General features: G+C 44.7%; 5 protein-coding genes across 5 annotated transcripts; 4 read left to right on the top strand and 1 right to left on the bottom strand.

Annotated features, from left to right (window-relative positions):
* The first annotated feature begins 973 nt into the window (after positions 1 to 973).
* Positions 974 to 3,339, top strand: LOC133959030 (endonuclease domain-containing 1 protein-like). Its single transcript, XM_062394100.1, has 2 exons — positions 974 to 1,389; positions 2,280 to 3,339. The coding sequence occupies exons 1-2, from the start codon at positions 1,084 to 1,086 to the stop codon at positions 2,886 to 2,888; spliced, it is 915 nt and encodes a 304-aa protein (XP_062250084.1). The 5' UTR covers positions 974 to 1,083; the 3' UTR covers positions 2,889 to 3,339.
* On the bottom strand, positions 3,334 to 9,313 carry si:dkeyp-121d2.7 (zinc finger and SCAN domain-containing protein 5A). Its single transcript, XM_062394099.1, has 5 exons — positions 8,587 to 9,313; positions 7,936 to 8,267; positions 6,469 to 6,788; positions 5,026 to 5,137; positions 3,334 to 4,856 (listed from the first exon to the last, which is right to left on the bottom strand). The coding sequence occupies exons 2-5, from the start codon at positions 8,243 to 8,245 to the stop codon at positions 3,811 to 3,813; spliced, it is 1,788 nt and encodes a 595-aa protein (XP_062250083.1). The 5' UTR covers positions 8,246 to 8,267; positions 8,587 to 9,313; the 3' UTR covers positions 3,334 to 3,810.
* A 68-nt stretch (positions 9,314 to 9,381) lies between these two features.
* mif (macrophage migration inhibitory factor) lies at positions 9,382 to 11,024 on the top strand. The gene is made up of 3 exons (XM_062394255.1): positions 9,382 to 9,580; positions 10,471 to 10,643; positions 10,767 to 11,024. Exons 1-3 carry the CDS (start codon positions 9,473 to 9,475, stop codon positions 10,831 to 10,833), a joined length of 348 nt encoding a protein of 115 aa, XP_062250239.1. The 5' UTR covers positions 9,382 to 9,472; the 3' UTR covers positions 10,834 to 11,024.
* A 1,255-nt stretch (positions 11,025 to 12,279) lies between these two features.
* On the top strand, positions 12,280 to 17,714 carry LOC133959248 (zinc finger protein Xfin-like). Its single transcript, XM_062394366.1, has 5 exons — positions 12,280 to 12,507; positions 13,438 to 13,836; positions 14,318 to 14,442; positions 15,005 to 15,065; positions 15,713 to 17,714. The coding sequence occupies exons 2-5, from the start codon at positions 13,503 to 13,505 to the stop codon at positions 16,549 to 16,551; spliced, it is 1,359 nt and encodes a 452-aa protein (XP_062250350.1). The 5' UTR covers positions 12,280 to 12,507; positions 13,438 to 13,502; the 3' UTR covers positions 16,552 to 17,714.
* A 168-nt stretch (positions 17,715 to 17,882) lies between these two features.
* On the top strand, positions 17,883 to 20,835 carry LOC133959078 (zinc finger protein 135-like). The gene is made up of 4 exons (XM_062394171.1): positions 17,883 to 18,835; positions 19,189 to 19,307; positions 19,443 to 19,560; positions 19,690 to 20,835. The coding sequence occupies exons 1-4, from the start codon at positions 18,412 to 18,414 to the stop codon at positions 20,682 to 20,684; spliced, it is 1,656 nt and encodes a 551-aa protein (XP_062250155.1). The 5' UTR covers positions 17,883 to 18,411; the 3' UTR covers positions 20,685 to 20,835.
* Positions 20,836 to 21,953: the final 1,118 nt, after the last annotated feature.

The following is a 21,953-nucleotide window of genomic DNA, read 5'->3' as shown; positions in this document are numbered from 1 at the left end:
CAAAACAGCAGAAGAAGAGCAGAGACTTCTTTTCAATAAAATACGTGTTTCTAGCTCAGAACGTCACCTTTTTCTATTTTGAATCAGTCCATTGACAATTATTTGTACTCATCCAAGTTACTTCATGCCTTTTTATTATTTGTATTGTACATAACTCTGGTTTCCCGACATCTTTACGTCCTTTCCACAACCTCAACAATTACACAATCTCCAGTAAAATGATAATGTTTGAAAGATTTGTGTAAAATAACCGAAGCAGAGGATTTTCCCAGTAACACGAAGCACGTAACGGGAAAAAGATGCCGCAGACTTTATGTAAAATTGTGAAATAACAGAAGTACTACGTACAGTATATGGAGCTTTTATGTCATTTCTTACTAGTTCCCGAAATGACGGGAGTTTCAAAGAGAGAGAGAGAACATGAGATCATACAGAAACCAGGAGGAGACAGAAACTCTAATTTGCTCAGAGGAATCACGCCAAAGTGGCTCAACTAATAAATGGTGATTATGGCCCAAACAGCACAAAAATAAAGTAGGCTAACCTTTATCACCTTTGGCTGATATGTGGTATTGCTATGGCCTTTGTGGTCCAGATCTGGCAAACAGGTGTGGACCCCCCCATCACTCAACGCAATAAGTGGGCCGGATGAGAGAGTGACAGTGTGGGCCAAATCTGGGCTAAAACAATTTTGCCATGTTGGATACTGAGCTCTGTAACATGCAAGACGCTCATGTTTTTCCACACCTCTGTCTTCCGATGGATCATCCTCTTGGAAAAAGTAGTGTTTAGACTCCAAACAACATTGTCTCCACCTCAGCTGACTGATTAAAAAAAGATATGCAAACCATTTCTCAGAAATTAGCCTTTGCAAGTCAACAGGGGAAATTTGGATGCATGCTTGGATGTGGGGAGTGTTAAACCGTCACCCACAGGGTTCCTCCTGCAAGTGTATATAAGAGGAAACCTGGACAAAAGGGAAATATAGGTCTTGTTTAACTTTGGAGCTTTGTCAGAGAGGAAGTCTTTGTTTGCTGACGATTTACTCCTGCAGACTTATACATACCGCCAGCCTCCTGCAAGATGTCTCAAAGGAAGATGCTGCAATTCTCCACAGGAGCTCTGCTGCTTCTCCTGCCCTGGTTTGGTGGCCTGGTCCTCGGAGAGATCAGCAGTGACTTTTCCAAGTGCCTTGAGTTCTTCTATGACGGGTCTCCGCCACAGGGCATCAATGCAGCCTGGTACCAGCCGATATGCCAGCGCTACAAAAACCAGTATCACTTTGCCAGCCTGTACAACCGAGAGCATCGCACACCACTGTACTCGGCCTACACACTCGGCCCTGCAGACGGCAAACGTCCTAATAGCACTTGGATGTACGAACCACAGGTAAGTGGAAAAACAGTGAATGATGTCCAAGGGTAACCGTGTCCTGTAAATACTAAAGGTTCACTGCTCAGTGTTACTATTTGAGATAAGATGTGTGAGGATAAGCTGAGAATCTTGGGGAAAACTAGTGTTCTGAAATGGGCTCTCTCTTGGTAAAGACAAAGTGTTACTCCTTTGGCTCAGTGAACTTAAAGTGCAGAGTTGAGTGAGTTGAAATAACTCGGAAGATCACCAATCACGCTTAGAAGTAACATGAGAGGAAGTGCAGCAGAAGTTTCTTTTTGCTTTTAACTCCAAGCAAAAGGTTAGAAACCCTCTTCAGAACTGTAAATTCAAAAATACTCTCTTTTGTTTCAAACTGTATTTAAATCAGGAGAGTTCAGTTAAAAACACTGAAAAGACTCACTAACTTAACTTTTTTTTAAAATTGGAAACACAAATTAATTAAGTTAGCACGAATTACAGTTCATACTCGTGTTGATATAGCTTGTTCAAACTTTGTAAATGTTGAACAAAACTTTATTTACTTGCGTGTTTCCATATGAAGTCATTTTTAATGAATGAATTAAAAGCAGTTAAAACCAGTTAACCAATTAAAAACCAGGCACAGCAAAAGAAGGAGGTGATGTGGTATAGATGAGATCATGTTGATCATCTTAGTGAGCTAAGTGGAATGATAGAAAGTTTGACAGTAACGACATGATTCGCTGATTGAGATCAGGGCAAAATCTAATTGGAGTACACCTCCAACAGACAGCCGATCAGAGGAGGTGGAGAGAGTGAATTGTGACTGAATAGAACGGAGATAGTCGTCCTAATTGACCTTGCTAAGCCTCAAGACACTGTTTTTGACATGTCTCACTGTGTCTCTCCCCCGGCGTGTCTTCTAGTTGGCGTTTTCTCGAGCCAGTTCTGAGATGACTCCTTTTCACATCCCTCTGGACCAGAATGTGATCGAGAGCCAGGCAGTGCTCCAGGACTACAGACTATCCAACTTCACAAAAGGTCACCTTAATCCCAGCATGCACCAGAAAACGAAAGAGAACCGTGAGGCCACCTTCACCCTGACCAACATTGTCCCCCAGCAGGCGGGCTCCAACTCTGGCCCCTGGAGCATTCTAGAGAGGGCGGTAATGAAACAATTCACTAGGTTCTGTGAGGGCCCGATGTATGTGATCACAGGGGCCCTGCCTTATGAGGATGGAGCACGATGGATCAATAACAGAGTGTCTGTCCCTGAGTACATGTGGTCCGCCTACTGTTGTCCCACCTACAAATCTGACCTGCCTAAACCTGAGCGGAAATTTTTCCCCACATACGCAGCAGTGGGAAGAAATGACCGAGACAGTGGACAGGAGATTGTGCCAGTGAACCTGAAGGTGAAGAGGTCGCCGCGAGGTTATGATGTGAAGAGGATGAATTTGACGGCTCTGGAGGACATCTTGGGACAAAGGCTGGGGATGCCCATCAGTCTGTTTGCTGGACAGTGCCACAAATAAAGAAAAATATGCTTTAAATGCAGGCGTCACTGCATCTCCTGTGATCGCTTCCCTTCCTGACTGTTTAATTACTGAATGAAATGTTTTGATTAACCTGGATGTGATGATTTTGATTGAAAGAGTTTTCCCTTGTCAGCATTTTGTGATATCAGGGTGATGATATGAGAAGTGTCTTTTAAAGAGTTGGCTGATTTGACAGTAACAAAGGGTGACAGTGCTTAAGCATTAACTTTCCTGCTCACAGTTTATGTATCAGCGCCTGAGTTTTATTTGTCCAGTTGTCAGGAAGTGCAGACACACGCCCCCTAGTGTCACAACCTTAGTATAGCTTATAGTTGTCTCATGATGATTGGAAATTTATGTTTCTGATTAATATTATCTTGTTATTCTTGTGCCATTAAACCTGTGATCATCAATAAATCCAAGCTGTGTGTGGCAAGAAGCCTTCTGATGAATTGAAATATTTATTTCTGAACGATATGATCAAAACACAAACATACAAAACACCAAGCTGTCAATAACATTGTCAGAGAAAAACAAGGTTAACATGAGGGATTTATGAATATAAAGATTTTCAAAAAATTACCATTCATTGTTCATCATAAATAAGTAAAAGCTTTGTACACCTCCAATTAAAATGGCTGAATGTCTGAGGTTTGTTTCTCCTCCTACAGAGAAACCCCTTATACACCTGTCGCCCTCTCAGCTCTGCCTCCTATATTTACTCGACAAAAATCATTCACACATGTTTCTGCTTCTTTAACTCAGTTCCATTTGACATGCTGTCAGAGTGTAAGAGACACGATTTCAAATCACTGACAACCACATCAGCAGCTAACAGTCACTTTCAGCACCTGGATTCTACAACCCTCAATTGAAATCTGTTTCTTTGCGTTTCAGCCGGAGATTTGAAGGAACGGTTTTAAAAACACTGATGGTTTTTCAGTTGCTCCACGTCACTGAATCCTGTCCCGCAGTTGGAGCACTGCAGTGCTGCCTTTTCACTGCTGTGTATGAGCTGGTGTCTCTTTAAGTACTCCACACGGCTGAAGCGTTTTCCGCACGCCTCACACCCGTACGGACGTTCACCTGTGTGGATCCGCTGGTGCCGCTCCAAATTGCCAAGGCGACTGAAGCTGCGTCCACATTGTGGGCACCGGTGCGGCCTCTCCCCCGTGTGCACCAGATGATGCCGTTCCAGCGAGCGCGAGTGTGTGAAGCGCTTCCCGCAGATCTCACAGCAGTGCGGCCGCTCGGCAGCGCAGGCACACTCATGGTTCTTTAGCGCCCAGGAGTGACTGAATGTGTTGCCACAGTGGGCGCAAGGGAAAAGGCCTTCCTCTGCACTGCTGTTCTCTAAATGGGCGCCTCCTAGTGGACATGGATGCTCCTCCAGCTCAGCCTCTGCAGTGAAACCTCCTCCACACTGTGGGCAAAAGTGAAGCAGGTCTCCACCACCCTCCTCCTCCTCCCCTTCGCTCTCCCCGACGCTCCCAGGAGCTGACAAGTGGGGCGGGTGCTCGGACTCTCCATGCTCCGATACATCCTCTCCCGTCATATCTGCTGCTTCCAGGTCGCCCTCTCTCATCTTCTTCGACCAACCTAACCTCAGCTCTACTCCTGCACTCAAGCTGTTCTTTGCCCTGCCTTTCCCTATCTGGTCCTCTCTCTGCAGCGTGGGCGGCTGAGGCTCCAGCTCTTCATCCTGCTCCATGCCATCGAGACCTATGTACTTGGGTGGCGAGCTGAGATCGCTGCCTCGAACCACATCTGGCTCGGGGCTGACAGGCTGGGAAGCCGTAATGGCAGCCTGCTCACGGCCTCTCTCAGCCCTCAGCGCAGACTCCAGACCCCTCAGCTCATCCACTGTCATGCCACCGTCTGACGGCTCTGATGCTGAGCCCACCTCCCAGTCCTCCTCCTCTCTCTTTCCAGGATGAAGGGACGGGGGACGATCTGACAGATCTCCTGAGTAGAGACAGAAGAGGAGAAACAGGAGTTGGAGGAGAGATGTGAAGGAGGGAAAGGTGGTGAGAGAGCTGGCATGGGCAACCATTTACACTTTCAAATACTGGTCTCTGAGTACTACACTGGTACAATGCTCCCTCCCTCCATTAGTTTGTCCTGTGCTCATTACCTTCGCTTTGGGCTCTGGAGCCTGTGTGGAGGATCTGGTTGGACAGGTCGATCTTCATAGCCTCCTTTAATAGCTGTAGAGAGGCGTGCTGATAACCTTCTGTTTGAGAAAACTACATAAAGGGAAACAGAGTTAAAACAACAATCAGCAGTAATCTGGCAGAATATGTTATACAGTGATAAATGTATAGGCTTTTGTTTATCATAGCCTTAAATCACGGTTGTTATGTTGAAAAAGAACCTGCGATTAAAGTTTTGTGTTTCGTTATATTTCTTAAAGCTGTTTTGTAGTCATGACAACACCGTGACAGACTTCAAAGGGAGGCTAATAGCACGTTAGCACATTTAGCAGAAGAGTGGATCTTTTGATGCAGATTAATGCATATGTTAATTTGGGCAGCATCGGAGGTATCACTCCTACAACAATATTCAGTATATTCTTCATAGAGGAGTGAATGATCTCCAGAAAAAAAACACGGGTGATCGGGAGGAAGATTTGGTCGGTTCAAGTGGAAAATGAATTACCTATTTGATATTTATGTTAACTTAGCATAACAATTATTGAGTAATGGTCAGAAAATTATTTCATGAGGCAGTTCCTGAGAGTGTGGGAAGGATGAAATACCCAAAAACATTGTGCCTCTGGACATGGTTTTGTCGGTGTGGAGGAATAAAAACTGTAATTGTGCTGCTGTTGCATTACACTGTTAGAACGTGTTGGTGTTATGTTTACTGTATTTTTTGGGATTTGTTTTTCTCATATATGTGTGGTTCAATCTGTGTTTGTGATAAGATGTTGTGGTTTTTGGCCTCATGGAAGAGAGGAGCTGTGTACTGCTACAGCTGGTGTACCTGTTGGTTTAGAAAGCTACAGGTTAAAATAAATTCCCCTTTTCAAAAGCCGTTTATGCTAAAAGTCGTCTCATAGTGTGAGTGTGTATGCTACAGCAGCCTACGTGTGTCCACAAGCGCCATATAATAATCCCAGCCCACTTATACACGTGGTGATAAATTGCTTTTTTTCTGGAAAAGCATGATGAGTAAAAAGGGGGGCCAGAGAGAATAGCCTCCAGGCCAATAACCACCTCAATCTGCCACCGGTGTCCTGCCATGTTGTCATGCAGTGGAATAGCAAACAGCTTTTCACCTCTACCAGTAAAAGCTCACTGCACTTGAGATGTGGAGTGCCGTACTCAACGCAGCCCTCTGGAGGCTAAATATCAAATCAGTGGCCTCCCTTTACCCACCACATCTCTGCAGTGATTTGATGGCTGAAGAACACAAGCGAAACTGTCTCTGTCTCTTTGAATCATTGCTCTCTCTTCTTGTCTACGTTCTTTCTCATTCCAAATGAAGCTTCTGAGCAGAGCAGAGATGCTGTGCCACTTTCTCCTCCTACTCCTCCTCCTCCTCCTCCTCCTCTGAGAAAGACCATCTCCCTCACCTCCTCTTTGATGTTGGCCGTCTCCTCCCCCTCACCGCTGAGGCTGCCCTCCCCTGCCTCGTCCTCCGCCATCCCTCCCTCATCCTCTTCATCCCCAGGGAACTGGATGAGGTACGTTTCCCTGGCCTCCTTTCCCCCTCTTCCTCCTGCTCCTGCCACCATCCCCACAGCTCCTCCTCCTCCTCCTCCTCCTCCTCTTCCGCCCCCGCCACTGCCACTGCCACTGCTGCCACTGCCACCTCCACCTCCTTCTTCCTCCCACACACCTCCAGGCCAGCCTTTGCCATGGGCTGCTGCCGGGCCCTTCTTTGACTTGCCTCCTGTGGAGAAAAGAGGGAGATAGAGTAAGGGTGGGAGCGAGATTGAGAGAGGAAGGAGAAGTAAGGAGGGGAGGGGGAAGGAGAGAGGGAGGGAACAGGGAGACAGGAAGGAGAGAGAATGAAATATGAGAGGGAGAGAAGGATGAGTGGGAGGAGATGATTGGAAGGCCAGGAGAGATGAAGGAGAAAGGAGGGTGTAGAAGAAGGAGACAAGGAGGAGGGGATTTGAGAGGCAGAGGAGAACAGGAGCGGAGGGGAGTTCGGGGGGAGAGGGAGGGGAGTAGGGGGAGGAGAAGTGAGTGTGATGAATGAGTGAGGAGAGAGGGGGCATAGAAGGACAGACAAGAAAGCAGAAAGGAGAGAGAAACATGTGACAGAGAAAAGAGGAGAGGGAGGAGTAGAGTTGGCAGGGTGTAGGGGGGGAGGAGGAGAGGGAAGGGGGGGGTGATGAAGAGGAGAGAGATAGACAGAGAGGAGAAGTGGAAGTAGAGAGATAGTGTGTAATTATAGTGGTGGCGGAGAGGAGCGGAAGAGGAGTGGAGGGAAGGAGGTCGGTGTGGGGAGGGGAGGAAGTGGGAGAGTGAGCGTGCAACGTGATGAAGGAGAGAACAGAGCAGGAGGAGGCGGAGGCGTGTGGGGGAGAGGGCGTGAAGGAGAGAGGAGCGGGAAGGGGAGGAGGTAAGAGTTGGAGAGCGGCAGAGAGAAGTGAAGGAGGTGGGGGGAGGGAGAGGAGCAAGGCAGGAAGGGAGCGGGTGTGCAGAAGCACAGAGGAGTGGGAGGGACAGAATGCAGGGAGAGAGAGAGAGAGAAAGAGAGGAGAGGGGGAGGTGAAGGACAGAGGGAGAGATCATGAGGAGGAGGCGGAGGAGTGAGGCAGCGAGGGAGGGAGGGAGAGAGAGAGAGAGGAGGAGGGAGGGAGAGATCAGCTCTTGCCAGATGGTTTCCAACAAAACAAGTGCGTCTTCACATAAGCCCCGAGTGAACAGCAAGAGCCCAGTTTCTCACATAAAAAACACAAGCACACTGAAACATGGAGGATGTTTGCTTGTAGCTTTATGTAAACGTGTGTGCCACAATGTGGAGATGATGTAACCCTCCCTGATGAGGAGGAACTGGTCAACCTCAAGCCAGCCTTAGTGATACTTACGGGCCATGTCAACTTTGCGTTTCTGGCGCCCTCCGGTTCTCTTCTCCTCCTCCAGCCCAGCGTTGCGGCGGTTGGCCGCCCAGCCCATCCCGTACTGGCGCTCGGTCCTCAGCTTGTTCTCGGTCAGCCGGAGCCGCAGCTTGAGCGCGTCGTTCTCCTTCCTGTTGAGGGACAGCTCCACCAGGTAGTCGTTCACCGTCTCCTGGAAGAGTTTGCCGATCTCGCACACCGACGCCCGGATCAGACTGTCCATGACAGCCGTCAGATGCGTCTCGAACGTGGTCACGGTCTCCTCCATCATCATGGTCATGGGTGGATGAACGGGAGCGGACCTGATGGGGTTTCGACGACAAGTTAAATGTTATTTTCACGATGCATCATCACATTTCAGGCAGTTTCACAGAAGTTCCACATTTTATACGCGGTTGTTTGAGCTTTAGCTTGTGAACATGCACAATATAGACCCTAGTAATCGATGTCAGCTCGAAAAATCGACTTATAAGTCGTAAGTTGCCAGTGATAGCGACAGTGAAGCGTGAATCACACTGTAATACATTGTTATTCAATCTCTACTACACATACTACGCGTTACCCGTGATTTAAAATGTCAAACGGTGGAGTTACAGTGTAATAAATACTAAAATACATCACCTGTGTCGGGGTAGCTTCTTGCTAAACTTGTATAATGGATCTACATCCAGCAGCGTAGAGGCGGAGGAGCAGCAGCCTCCGTTCGGCTGCTCAAGTCAATGTGTTAGCAACTCGGCTAATTTAGCTTCGTGTTGCCTCCGAGGGAAGCTGGCGGAGTGGAGGCGAAGCGTGGACCGACGCTGCGGGTTCCCTGCTCCCGACAGAGCTCGCTGGTTGTTAGGGTGAACGCAGCGACGAGACGCGGCGACAAAGGAAAGCACCGTCCAACTTCTGCCGCCTCTCGCTCGCTCGCTCCCTCTGCCACTGTTTTCCTTCTCGCCTCCTTCAGCACCGCTGACTGATGTCTGACCGCACTCACTGCGCATGCGCGGTACCGTAATTACCCTACACTCCAGAAAGGCCGCACCCAGGAAATAAAAACGCACCCTGCGGATTTTTACCGGCCAACTGGACCCAACTGAAGATAATGTTGGGAAATCAGTCCAGAATTACATTCAATATATATGTTCAACATTTACATGCCTGTTTAAAGGACTTGTATTAATCCAAAGAAGAAGAAGAAGAAGAAGAAAGAATACGTACTGATATTTCTCTCATAATTTTCTGCTTCATATTTGATAAGAACTGGTGCTGAGGAAAAATTACTTTACACCACAAAAATAAACGAATATCCAGATGTTATAATAGTAGTTGTGTTCAGCGTGTAATGCCACCGGGATCCTCCAGACCGGAGAGAAGCGCTGTGGTCAATTCACTCGCATGTTTTGCAACCCCCCCCCCCCCCTTCTCTACACGACCAAGAGCAGATTCAGTCTGTACTTCCGCCCCTGTGTGTGAGACAGCTGATCCCCCTCCTCTCTTCAACCACCTACAATCAGCAGTCAAGATGCCGATGTGTGTGGTGAACACCAACGTGGCCAAAGGCGACGTGCCCGCGGCGCTGCTGTCAGAGGCCACCGAGGAGCTGGCCAGGGAAATAGGCAAACCTGCACAGGTAGGCCTGGCTCAGCTCAGTCCTGTGTGCTCACAGAAATCCTGTTTGTTTCCCTCACGCGACATCTCCTCAAACTGAGTTAAGTCCGACCTGTGCATGAAGCCTGACTGACATTTAGACCAAAGTTACAGTAGATATTCTCTACCTTCTATTGAATGCATGATACACACGTTTATCTTGTGCAATTATGCAAACACAGTCCTGATCACAGACTGTCTGTGGTTCTGACAAATGTTTGAAGAGCGTTTGCAGGAGTTAATGATCGATGATTTCACTGAACCCACAGGCTGACCTCAAATGTTCTGTCATGTCATACAAACTGAGGCATCTCCAAGCACCCTTGAGGGTGTATAACAAATACTTTGAAGAATGGATTTGTTATGAAAGCCCATGTCCAACACTTTATTGAGGAAAAATAAAGTAATGACTTATCAATTTAGAATAATGAATGATCTAAAAATAATGACTCTAATATGATATAGAATGGACAACATGAATAACACTGTGACACAGGGAGAGATGTTCTGATACAATGTTTTCCTTCCGATACCTAGACTTTGCCATTTGGTCCAATACCAGTGCATTAAAAAATTAAACAAGTTGTTTGTACAACCCTGTAAAGAAGTGGTATCTGAAGGGTACATCGATTTGTGTACTCACCGATGCCCGGCCCTGCATTTTTGGCTGTATCAGGCATTTCCAATGTTTTAGTTTTGGAGCATCTCTCCTCGAAGGCTACCAACACTTCATCGGCTTAAATAATTTAATATCTGAAAATAATAAGAATAAGAAAGTTTAAAAAGGCCAAAATACTCAACAACTGACACAACTACCGATTCATCCAGTGTGAGCTGACTTCCGTTGTTTATATATTTGCTTTTGTTTACCAGTATATCGCTGTGCACATCAACCCGGACCAAATGATGATGTTCGGAGGAAAGGGAGACCCCTGTGCGCTCTGCTCCCTTCACAGTATCGGAAAGATCAGCGGCGCTCAGAACAAGAAGTACTCTAAACTTCTGTGTGGTCTCCTCAACAAACACCTGGGCATCTCTCCTGACAGGTAGAAATGCACTGAGATACCTGTATGTTCACTGTGGCCAGTTTGGATGAGTAAAGGCTGGATGGGGACACTCGATGTGAAAGTCCAATCCGATTAACCTCTATCCCTTTGTGTCTATTTCAGGATTTATATTAACTTTTTCGACATGGATGCAGCCAACGTAGGCTGGAACAACAGCACCTTTGCCTGAGACGGAGGTGAACACACTGACATAGAGAAACCATTCCATATTTTGAAACATGTACAAGCGTAGTCGACAGTGACTGAAAGAAGAAGCAGACACCTGATACTGTACGCCTGTCTCATAAGCACTTAGCAGGACCCTTAAGCTTTGCACTTCCCAGTTTTAAATGCAATAAAGTAAACCATGTCAACAATCAATGAATCACTCTTTTCCTTGTGTCTCCAGCCTCAAGAAGACACACTCTAATTTTTCCAAACTCAGTTTTTGCTGTGAGATTCAACCCTGGAAAATATCCATTCAATAAAAAAAAGAATGGTTTATATTGTGGTTATGTTAAGGAGTTTGTTTTAATCTGCATTTGTTTTTTAGTAAATTTGCGGGATTACCCCAAAACTACTGGAAGGATTACCGCTGAACTTGGTGGAAAGATGTTGCATATAGGTCAGGACTGAATCCATTAAGTTTAGTGCAGATCTGGATCAGGGGGTGGATCCAGGAATTTCCTTTCTTTCTATTGTGAGATTTTGCAACAATTTCATTGATTTATCAGGGAATCATTCATGGATATTGATGAAAGAATATCTCTGCTAAGAGACAATCTTGTTAATATTATTTAAGCGTATGAGTTACCTACTGTGGCATGACAAGATGTCCTATGAAAAAAGCCTTTTGAGCCGGACAGCTTCTAATCTGTCCTTACTTGCCACCTCTTAGAGCAACTGAATTGTTTGAGCATCTTGTTGGTACAAGATAAATGTAGAATGTGAAGAAATATCTTTAGGAGCAAAAGCTTTTGTTTGACCTCAGGATTAAGATAGCTTAAAAAAAATCTGTATTTATTGAGATGAAAACATGAAAATTTAGATAAAATAGTCTACCTCAGGAACTCGAACAAATGCAGTGACCGTATGTTAATGTATTAGATGTTGGAGAAAAGTCTGTAAAGGGATCAGTAGGACAGAGATCCGTTATTTACACATCAAGAATCATTAAAACAGAGAGAGTGACTGTAAAGATTACTTCTGATAAGAGTGGGGGGAAAAATCTAATCTATAATGAAAAAAAAGGCAATTAAATTAGGCAATAACCCCATAAAATGCAACATATACAACATGTACAACTGCAGCTGAATTACATTTCATGATTGGACCTTGTATAAATAAAAATAAGGTACAGTTAGATAGCAGGTTTCTAATTCACATGGCACTTTTTAGTCTTTTTTTTTTATTAACTTATATTCACTTACTGAACAGGTCTGATTTCAGGGAATAATTTCAGGTTTCTATTCATGTGTATAAAAATGTTATAACATTGTAACAGGGTTCATAAGTTAAGATTTAAATGTAATACTTTGTAATCAAATAAAAAACCCATGAAAAGAACAAAAACAGAACGGATTGTTATAGTTAATTGAAGAAGGAGGAAGCGGAAGTGGTAGAAGATGACGTTACAACATCGAGACGAGCTTTCCTTGCCCGGTCTGGCGGAGTGAAAATGGCGGACTGGGATTCGAACGTGCTGCAGGTTTGCTGTCTTTAATACAAGGGGAATCGAACAGTGGATGACGTAGGTAGCTGTCCGACACGGAGGAGCCTATTCTCGACACATTCCCTCAGCTCCAGACTAAGCTGCAGACCGAGAACCTCCACAGACGAAGCGGCTTGCTTCTTCCACCGGACGGTGAGTAACGACAACATTCTCCCGCCATGTGCAACATCAGCTTCTAACTGAATAATGGTAACATAACATCAGTGTTTCTCAAAGTTGAAACCAGCTGACCACTGCTGTCGTTCATGGTTCAACTCATTCAGTGAATAATACGTTTAGCTAGCTAATCTAGCGTTAGCCCGCGAATAAACATCCGGTGTTTTTCGGGAAACCAGTGAGCCAGCATCACAGGAAAAGATCATTCAATGTGTGTGCATTAAATTATGTGTTGATATGACCTGAAATAAAAAGTTTCACGTTAGTCTATCGATGAATATCACAATAAATGTCATTGTTTATTTTTGTGTTTAAAGACTGATATCAGCTCCTGAGTGAAGGTTAAAGTTTGTGTCGTATACCCACCCACTGCATCACAATGGGTGTCTATATAGATATATAATCAACCTTTGGGATATTGCTTTTGATGAAAATAGTTTTTGGGCTAGGCCCTCATTTTGACTCTTGTATTAGCCTCTGTGTTTGCTGGTTTATTCTCAGAAGTCATTGTCAGACCTGAGCTCTTCTTACCTCTGAAAAACCCAGCGGGAGATTCTTCGTCTACACACGTTTAAATAAACAGAAGATTGTGTGTTGTGTTCGAGCAAGGGGTGAAACAGCGTTCAGGAGGCAGGACGTACCGGCTGGAGTTCAGTGCCGGACTGAAAGCAGCTTTAGGTTAACAAAAAGCATTGGTCAACACACTTAAATGAAACGCAATGAAAAAGACCCCCACTACATGCATTCTGCCATTATGGCTCATCGCTGGTCTCCTGGTGGCTCTTAACCCATGTCATATGGATGAGGAATGCTCCGAGAATCATTACACTTACACCATGATAAGTTTAGATAACAATATGCTGTTTTATAAATTACCCTAACCTGATCTCTTCTCTATTTTTTTAGGGGGATAATTGATAACGAAAGGACCAGTACAACGTCACACAAAACTGTCCCTGTCTTCTTCAAAGATGTCCGACATTCTGGTCAGAGAGTTCAGGGCCCAGCTAAACACGACTTTGGAGTCAGTCCTGAGGAGGGCTGTGTGTGAGATAATGATGATCTTTGAGGGCAACTTACATGCCCATCGTATGGAGCTGGTGAATAAAGGCGAGGAGGTGGCTCATCTCAAAATAAAGTTACAGAAGGCGGAGATCAAGCTGACGGAACGTGAGTTTGGAGGTGACAGGGGAGCGGATATGATTCCAACTCGGACAAAAATAAGAGAAGGCAATCAAAGAGAGCCTGAGGCTGTGAAGAAGCTCCATGGACAAACTGCTGGTGTTCCTGAGATTGATATTCAAGGTAACTTGACAAAATATGCTGCTGTCTTGTTAAATTCTTCACATCAATTTTTAATGAACATTTATTGATGTGAAATAACACTGAAAACACTTTTACATACATGTAACTCACATAACTGCATTGTACCATGTATTGTATTGTCACCATTTACAAGGGAACTCCTAATACACCAGTAGTATATAGCGAGATGCTTTTAGAAGGTGTGTAAGAACTTACAAGTTGTATAACTTTAATAAAGGCATCGTGAGTAGTTTTATGTGAATTATAAACCCGAAGGTTCATGAAAATTTAATTGCACTATATATTGACCAATAAACTAAAGCGTCCAATAACCAGCATGAGTTCAAATTTCACCCCAGACTAGCAAAGAACAAGCGTTTTAAAGTGTGTGCATGTATTTACATGTCTTGTTGCCGCAAAAGATAAGGCTCCCATATGCAGCTTGATAATTTTCATGCCTTTTGTAAATTGGTCTGGTTAGTGCCTGACGACTGGTGTGCTCCCCTGGGCGATGAGGCCACGAACAAGCGAGAGGATGAGTGTCCCAGTGTCCGACTTCGCAAGCTGTTGATTCCGCTGCACCGGATTCCAGTCATCAAGCAAGAGGTGTGTAACTGATTCTGGATGTGTCGGCATCAAAGAGCTGCCCAGAAAACTGCGGATCACAACCTGTTTATTAATGTTGTCTCTAGAGGCAGGCAGCATAGTTTGTCAGCGTACCCCATCATGTAGGCGCTGATGACTACACAATATATTACAGTGGAGTACAAGTGTGGTCATCCTTGACTGGAGCCCTGGAAACATGAAGTGCTCTCTGGAGATGTTAGATAGGCGAGACATGTTTTGTAACCTGTGACCTTTATACTATGGCCCTAAGGTTCTAGGAAAGGCCAAAGTACTGATTTATACTTTACTGACTAGTTTTCATGACACGTTGGGTGTATCCAGCTTGTCAGGTTAGGCTGCATTGTCTTCAGCTGTAATTGGTTTTAAAGAGCTAGTTTATTCACTCACTCCCAGTGAGGCAGAGTCATGACAGTCTCAAAACATCCAATGAAATGCTCTCATTATGGGTTGCTTACACAGACACACGTGTACACATTTTGTCTAGTGCTTGGCTTTGTGTATCATTAGAGATTGTGTCTAACCAAAAACGTCTGTGTTCTAGGTGATGATCCCCACCATTGACTCCCAGCACCAACCACGCGGTGCCAGGAGATCCTTGAGAAGTGGGTTTCAATCTTAGCTAATTCTTTTCATACATTTTATTTGTGCTGTAAATATTCAGTATTGGCAGAATAAATATTGAAAGGGCACACTTACTTTGATTTACCCTCCCAACTATTTGGGCGAAGAATTGAGTTTATGGTGTCCACATTAACGAAATTTTGTTAAAAAATTGCGTCAGCATCACCTTTTTTCAAAAAGTGTGGATAATCCACAGTAGCACAGTGGGGAGTTTCTAAAGGGACTACTTCTTTAATAGAAGTTTGGTCTGGTGAAAATTGTGGATTATTCAAAGTACAGGTTGCAAAATATACACCTACTTTTTAACAGTGCAACCAATGTTAAATTGGAATGTTAAAGACTGAATTGAACCGGTACTTTGTGAGTACCTGAAGAATTAAAATGGTTTATACGTGGGGGCGCCATATAATAAAATATATGCATATTTAAAAAACCCTATACATAGGTACAGGAAAAGTTGACACAATTTTTCTTTTTGTCTTTTCATACTGGGTGAAATGAGACATTATAGCCCAATACCTTTTAAATATAACTTTGCTGCTACTTATTAAAACAGTTTTTCATGTGCATGTCATCTGTGATTTTCATTCGGTCACAGTAACATTTTTGGCATTTTTTTCTCTCACAGGTTCCACGATAAACAAGAAACACCAGAAATATCACACAATAATATTACCAGTGTACAAACAAGAAATGCAACATGGAACAGAAACAAGCTCCAAGACGAGACAAGAGAAGAAAGAAAGACAAAAATGCACAGTGATGAGCAGCAAAGAGAAGAGAGAAGACACAACTGTGACCATAGAACGGGAGACGTTGGAAAATGCTGAGACGATCTACACCTGCAAAATCTGTCAGAGGAAGTTTCATAGAGAATACAGCCTACGTATTCACACACGATCACACACGAGATGCAAAGGATGCCACAAGAATGTCCCTCCACGTGATGTCACGTCTCATAAAAGACATTGCAAAAAACTGAAGAAAGTGTTGGCAAGAGAAGCAGATGAAAACCTGCTGTTGATTTACAAGAAAGACAAGCGCACTCAGATGTACAGCTGTCCATACTGCAAAATAACGTCTACTTCGAGAAGCAAGTTCCTCCGTCACGTGCGCTTGCATTTGCGCGTCAAACCATTCTCTTGTAGTTTGTGCAAGAAGAACTACTGCAATAAACAGTATCTCCAAAAGCACATGTTAATACACCAGGCCCAAAAGAAGGCGGCTGAGAAAAAGGGAGACATGACGTGGACCATGCCTCTGGAAGACACCGAAGAGGCATCGGTTTCTCCCAGCAAAGACCCGAGTAGCACCATGACTGGTAACAATGTTGAGGGAGGGCCCAGTCCAGGCGATGAAGCCGAGTGGCAGATGGAAAACAATGGGTGTACGAACGCATCCACACAGGAGAGAGGCTCCTCACCTGTAGAGGCTGCTCTGCAAAGTTTCGTTCCCGTCAGCAATTAATACTGTCACAAAATAACGTGCAGCTATTGTACGACACCAGTCCAGAGCGAGAAGGTATTACCAGAAGAGCAGGATATACAAAGCATTGTGTGAGGGATTGGCCAAAGGTCTGCAAGGTTTGCAGGGAGACGGCTTCTTCAGTTAAGGGCGCCTCGGACACCACATGCCGGGTTGCCACAGCAAAGCCAGTTAGAATCAGTTTGGATTGTGGCCGATGGTGTTCTCTATCCCTTTTAGCTGTTCAGTTTGGGGCCTAATCGTCTGGATCTTAAGTTGTTTTTTATATCCACATGCCCATTTCTGTCATTTACTGTAAAACCCGTGATAAAACCATACTGTGCTATCATCTGTGTTTGTAAATGGCTTGTCATCAAGATATAGTTCTGATGGCAAAACCTAACTTTATTGAAAAGTTGACCAATGACGTTCAAACCAGTTTGTATATTGGTGGGTGTTGGAGAGATCTCAACAGCAAATGTATTTTTATGTTGTGATGAAGATGAATGGTTGCTATAAATTGAAAGCATTCAGAGAACATTGTAAAGAAAATGTGTGTTTTTGATACATTTTATGAAAACCAATATTGCCTTAAAGCAGATCCACCTGTGATGAAGTTATTGGCTGCAACGGTCGAGTATATTTTTAAAACAGCCACCTTGGCAGAAGTTGCATGGATAATTGCCCAGCCCTGTGTATGGATTTACTGTGAGTACATATTAAATCATCTATATGTATTTATCTAAAGTTTTCTTAAAGTACAGTTTAGTTGTTTACTTTATTTAAATCATTGTTTCGTCATTTCTACAGGTTTTAGCAGAATTAGAGAAAGGACGTCAGTGACTGAGTCCGCTCAGTGTGAGAGATGATGTCCTTGATTGGAGACTCTATGTTACTAGTTATCTTGTCTCCTGTTACTCAACAGATATAACATTTCACTGTTGTGGATTCAGAGGTTGGTTGTTTGACTTTAGAAACAACATGGACACAATTTCCCATAAATAGCCATTGGTATAATTATAATTTTTTATTGTCCCAGTAGTAGTTGTTGGTTATCGAACTTATTGTTCTATTTTATCTGAAAGGGGGGAAGGGGGTCATTATAGTGTTTGCTACATTAATGTGTTGTCAACATTACCCCAATAAAACCCATATATGTATATACATACTGAAACTGCTTCTTTAATTCAAGCAGTGTGCATTGTATAATAAGTCAAGGTGTGGTCCCACCACGATATTGAATCTCTATCTCTATCAAACTTAAATAATTTATTTGGATCTCAAGAGTTTATCTTCTGCAGTGCCTGGATCGTTTCTCTCTTATCGCGAGACTTGCACAATGATGGCGTCACAGACAACCTGCCTGCCGGAGGACGCAGGAAACTAATCTGTGATTGTGAAGCGTTTTCATGGATTAAACGTGAACCGGTGAATACGTGTAGCAACCGACTGTCGAGCCATCACCGACTTAAGCCTGTATCCGCTGCAGGATATACATTATTTAGCTGGAGTACGACCTTAACCGGCTAGCAAAAGCACTAGCTGCGCTTCATTGGGTCTCTTGTTTACACGTTTGCTTCAGCTAATGCTAGCTAGCGTACGTCAAAACAATGACCGCGGTGCTCGTTTACAACCTGTTTTCTTTAAGCTAGCTTGAAGTAGACCATGTTTATAGTATTTTACTGTGCAGACTGGATTTCTGCCTTGCACCACATTGGATGTTATCACTGCATACAGCAGTAGAAGCGTGAGCCTTCGAAATACAATAAATAAAGCTTTAAGATATATAAACTATCAGGAGATTGGATTTTAAATGAAAGTCAATGGCCGAAATCAAGCGTAGATATGTAGTAGCTTGTCAGCATGGCAGCTCTTAGGTGCCAGGGCAGAGGAGCATTCAGCGGCGGGCACATCGTTCCCCGGCGGCTGCCTGCGGAGGCCGGGCGCAGAGCTAAACAGCGCGGTGACTCGATCGTTGGCAGCAAAGCTCCGCCGGGGAGGCTGCTGGCGATGGAGTCGGTCCGGAGCGCCTTCCACGCACAGCTGGCCACCGTCATGGACTCCCTGCTGGCCGCCGCCGTGTGCGAGATCGCCAAGATCTTCGAGGGCAGCCTGTGTGGGCAGCAGGCGGAGCTGGTGCAGAAGACCGAGGAGATCTCCATCCTCCGAGGCAAGCTGGAGAAGGTGGAGAGGAGGCAGCGGGCGAAGGGCGGCCCCGGTGAGGAAGAGGAGATGCCAGCGGCGGAGAGAGAGGGCAGCACGAGGCAGCAGACCCAGACAGGATCAGGTAATAGAACCGCTCATTATTGTAGGTCAGAAATTTAAAACTAAAGCTAGACTGACACTCAACCAAGGCCCTACCGTCCCCTCATGAAACCACATTTATATTCAATAGATCATCGTTTTTAACTGGATCTGCAAAAAAAATCAAGATCAATGAATTCTGTTGTAAAACTTGTTATCTCGCAATGAGAAAGCAAGGGGAAAGATCTGATCTGGACGCACCATCATTTAATGTGTTCCTCCTCTCCTCCCTGACCCATATCGTGTCCTTACATCAAGTTTTGTGGTAATATGTGCTGTAGTTTTTGCATGATCTAACTCTACTGATAAACTGACCAACTTTACTTTCTTGCACAGGACTGAATGTGGGGAAGGATGTGACTTCTCACCCAGACCCAGTAGAAGAGCTCAGTCAGAGCCTCAGTGGACTGAAAGAGGAGGTGACATGCCAGGAAGGAGCTTCAGTAAAACATGAGGTCAGACCCTGTCTTCAGTGATTCAAAAGTGTGATATACTGAAGTCGTTCAATCTATTTGGTTTGTGTCATGGGAGCCGTGCTTTGCAGTGGGTTTTCATGAGTTTTACAGACTTGTTTCATCTATTCTCCACAGCGTGCTGGTTCAGGGCCTAGCCTGGAGTCTATCGCAGTTCAAACTGTGGAGGGAAGCCATGCTGCTGGGGACCAGAGCAAGATTGATACTTTGTCTATCACACAAGCCAAGTCCAAATGTAACAAGTTATTAATTTCTTGACCTGCTTTTAACCATTAACCCTTTTATGCTACGAAAGATTATTATTTAGTATAGATGGTGCGAAGAAAGTGTGTAAAATTTCATTTTCTCCCTAACTTGTCTGCAGTGTCTCATTGGGACCACGGCAGTCGCAGTGCAGACCACAGACCCCTTCAGGATCAAGCCTCCACCCCGTTTCTCTCCATCTCCCAGAGTGGACGTTGCTCTCCCAGACCTGACCAAGGCTTAGCTCAACCAGGGGATTGGTTACCAGCGTTGGATGCCCCTCGAGGTAGGATGCCCGGTCTAGAGAATCTGCAGGCAGATGGCACCAGCTGCCCTGGGCCAGCTAGCAGCAGTACTGGCACTGACGCATCTTGCTTCCGACCTGGTTTTGGCTCTGACGAGACCAGCAATGAAGATGACAGTGGTTCTTTCCCTTTCCTGGACCAGGAGCCTGAGGACCAGAACCCCAGTCAGAACTCCGTGCAGGGTCAGGGTGTCGGGCAGAGGGAGGCTCAGCAGGATCAACCCCCAGCTCCCACTGGCGAATCCCCATGGAGACTCAGAGATGACCGGGCTGGGAGAGGCACCATCCATCATACACGGCGAGCGACAGCATTGGGCAGCAGAGACCCTCTTAGACCACAGTCCAACTCGCAGTCACTCACATTACGGCACACAAGTGCCCTCAGCCACCCTCCAGCTCCTGGTGGAGGGAATGGACGACCGTACACATGTCCATACTGTGCCAAGTGCTTTACATACCCCTCCCACCAGCGCAGGCACCTTTTGCGCCACACGGGGGTCCGACTGCATCCTTGTCAGTTTTGTGAAAAGAGCTTCCTCACTCCCTCCGAGCTGACAGTTCACACTCGCACACACACAGGGGAGCGGCCTTTTGGCTGCGCTCAGTGCGGTAAACGCTTTGCCCGCAGCGGGAACTTGAGGGCCCACCAACGGGATGTTCACATGGGCAAGAGGCCCTTCGCTTGCACAGAGTGTGGGAAGAGATTCGCTCACAGGGGGAACCTGAGGGTGCACAATCACAGAGTCCACCAAGGAGATCCCTACTACATGGAAGACCAGCAGGAGCCTGACATAGGCCAGAATCCCATCTGAGAAGATCATAAGAAAAAGATTGTTCTGCACTTTAATTTTGTTGTCAAACCCGAGGAGCCTGTTTCAGGGCTACCCATTGAGTCCCACCTGAATTTTTCAATGAACACCTAAAACCGCTTGAAAGTATTTAAGAATTTTGTTTTGTTGTTTTATTTTTTTTTTGTTTTTTATTTGCTGTGGAGCAACTATAAAATGATCCACCATCAGATTTGTTTGTTATAAATGAAGTATGAGATCAAAAAGATTTTATTTCTGCCTTCAGTTTATCTTTAATGATGATTCAAGTCAGAGTTAAGGGTCATACTTAGAAGGAAACACTTTTACTTTATTAGTGACTGGCTATAATAAGCAACAGTATTAGCTGTTTTAGTACAAAAATATTCTCCAGGTTGACCCATTGATCCAATGGTTTCCCTCCCTGTCAGTCACTGAACAAATCCACTCACCATTTCATTACTCTAGATGAGAGAAGAACCACGTTTTTTAATGAAGCCAGTAAAAAAGGCTCGTTGATATTAGATTTAGACATGTGGCATGCAACATTGTGCTCATCTACTGCCCATCTCCTCAAACATATTTACACTGTGCTTAAAATACAAATGTTACTGGAAATAGTACATAACCATGTTGTTAAAGGACTGTGCTTTTATTTTCATCCTGTCTTTGCAAAGTGAAATAAAATAACATACTCGTGTAAAAAACGATTTGTTCTCCCCAACTTGAAACAATGCATTGAAATGATCTAATATTGTTGCAATGCTGATTGTCAGACACCAGGGGGCAGTGTGAACTTGCAAACGAGTTGGACAAATAGTTAAGGACAGAAGCCCTTCTCAGTATGTTTGACAGTCTGCCCTAGAGTTACACATTTTTCACTAAGTGTTTGCACTTGTGTAATCATACCCTTGCTCAATTGTATGTGTGTGCTTAAAATGCAAAGTCAAAGTGTGGATATATGAGACCCTGGACTCACGTGTTTGACTGTAAAATGCCACATTTCTCTCCTGCAGTTTGTATTGAAGTTTGTTTGTAAAATGCACTGCAGTTTTATCAAAATCCTTTAATAGCAGCATGATGTTTTTACATTAGTGGTTCATCCTTAAAGGAGAGGTTCACATTTTTGCAAGCCTGCTTTAAGACAATGCTCATGTGCACTCATGTACATTAGGTCAACGGTCCTATTAATTGTTCCTCCTTGAAACATCCCCATCTAATGTGAGGTCATTGCAAGGGATGGGGGTTATAATCCAATGTACTAATTCTGTATAA

Source organism: Platichthys flesus, chromosome 8 (genome assembly GCF_949316205.1).
Source record: "Platichthys flesus chromosome 8, fPlaFle2.1, whole genome shotgun sequence".
Classification (NCBI taxonomy): domain Eukaryota; kingdom Metazoa; phylum Chordata; class Actinopteri; order Pleuronectiformes; family Pleuronectidae; genus Platichthys; species Platichthys flesus.
Note: the sequence above shows the minus strand (reverse complement) of the source record. Positions and strands in the feature narration are given on the sequence as shown.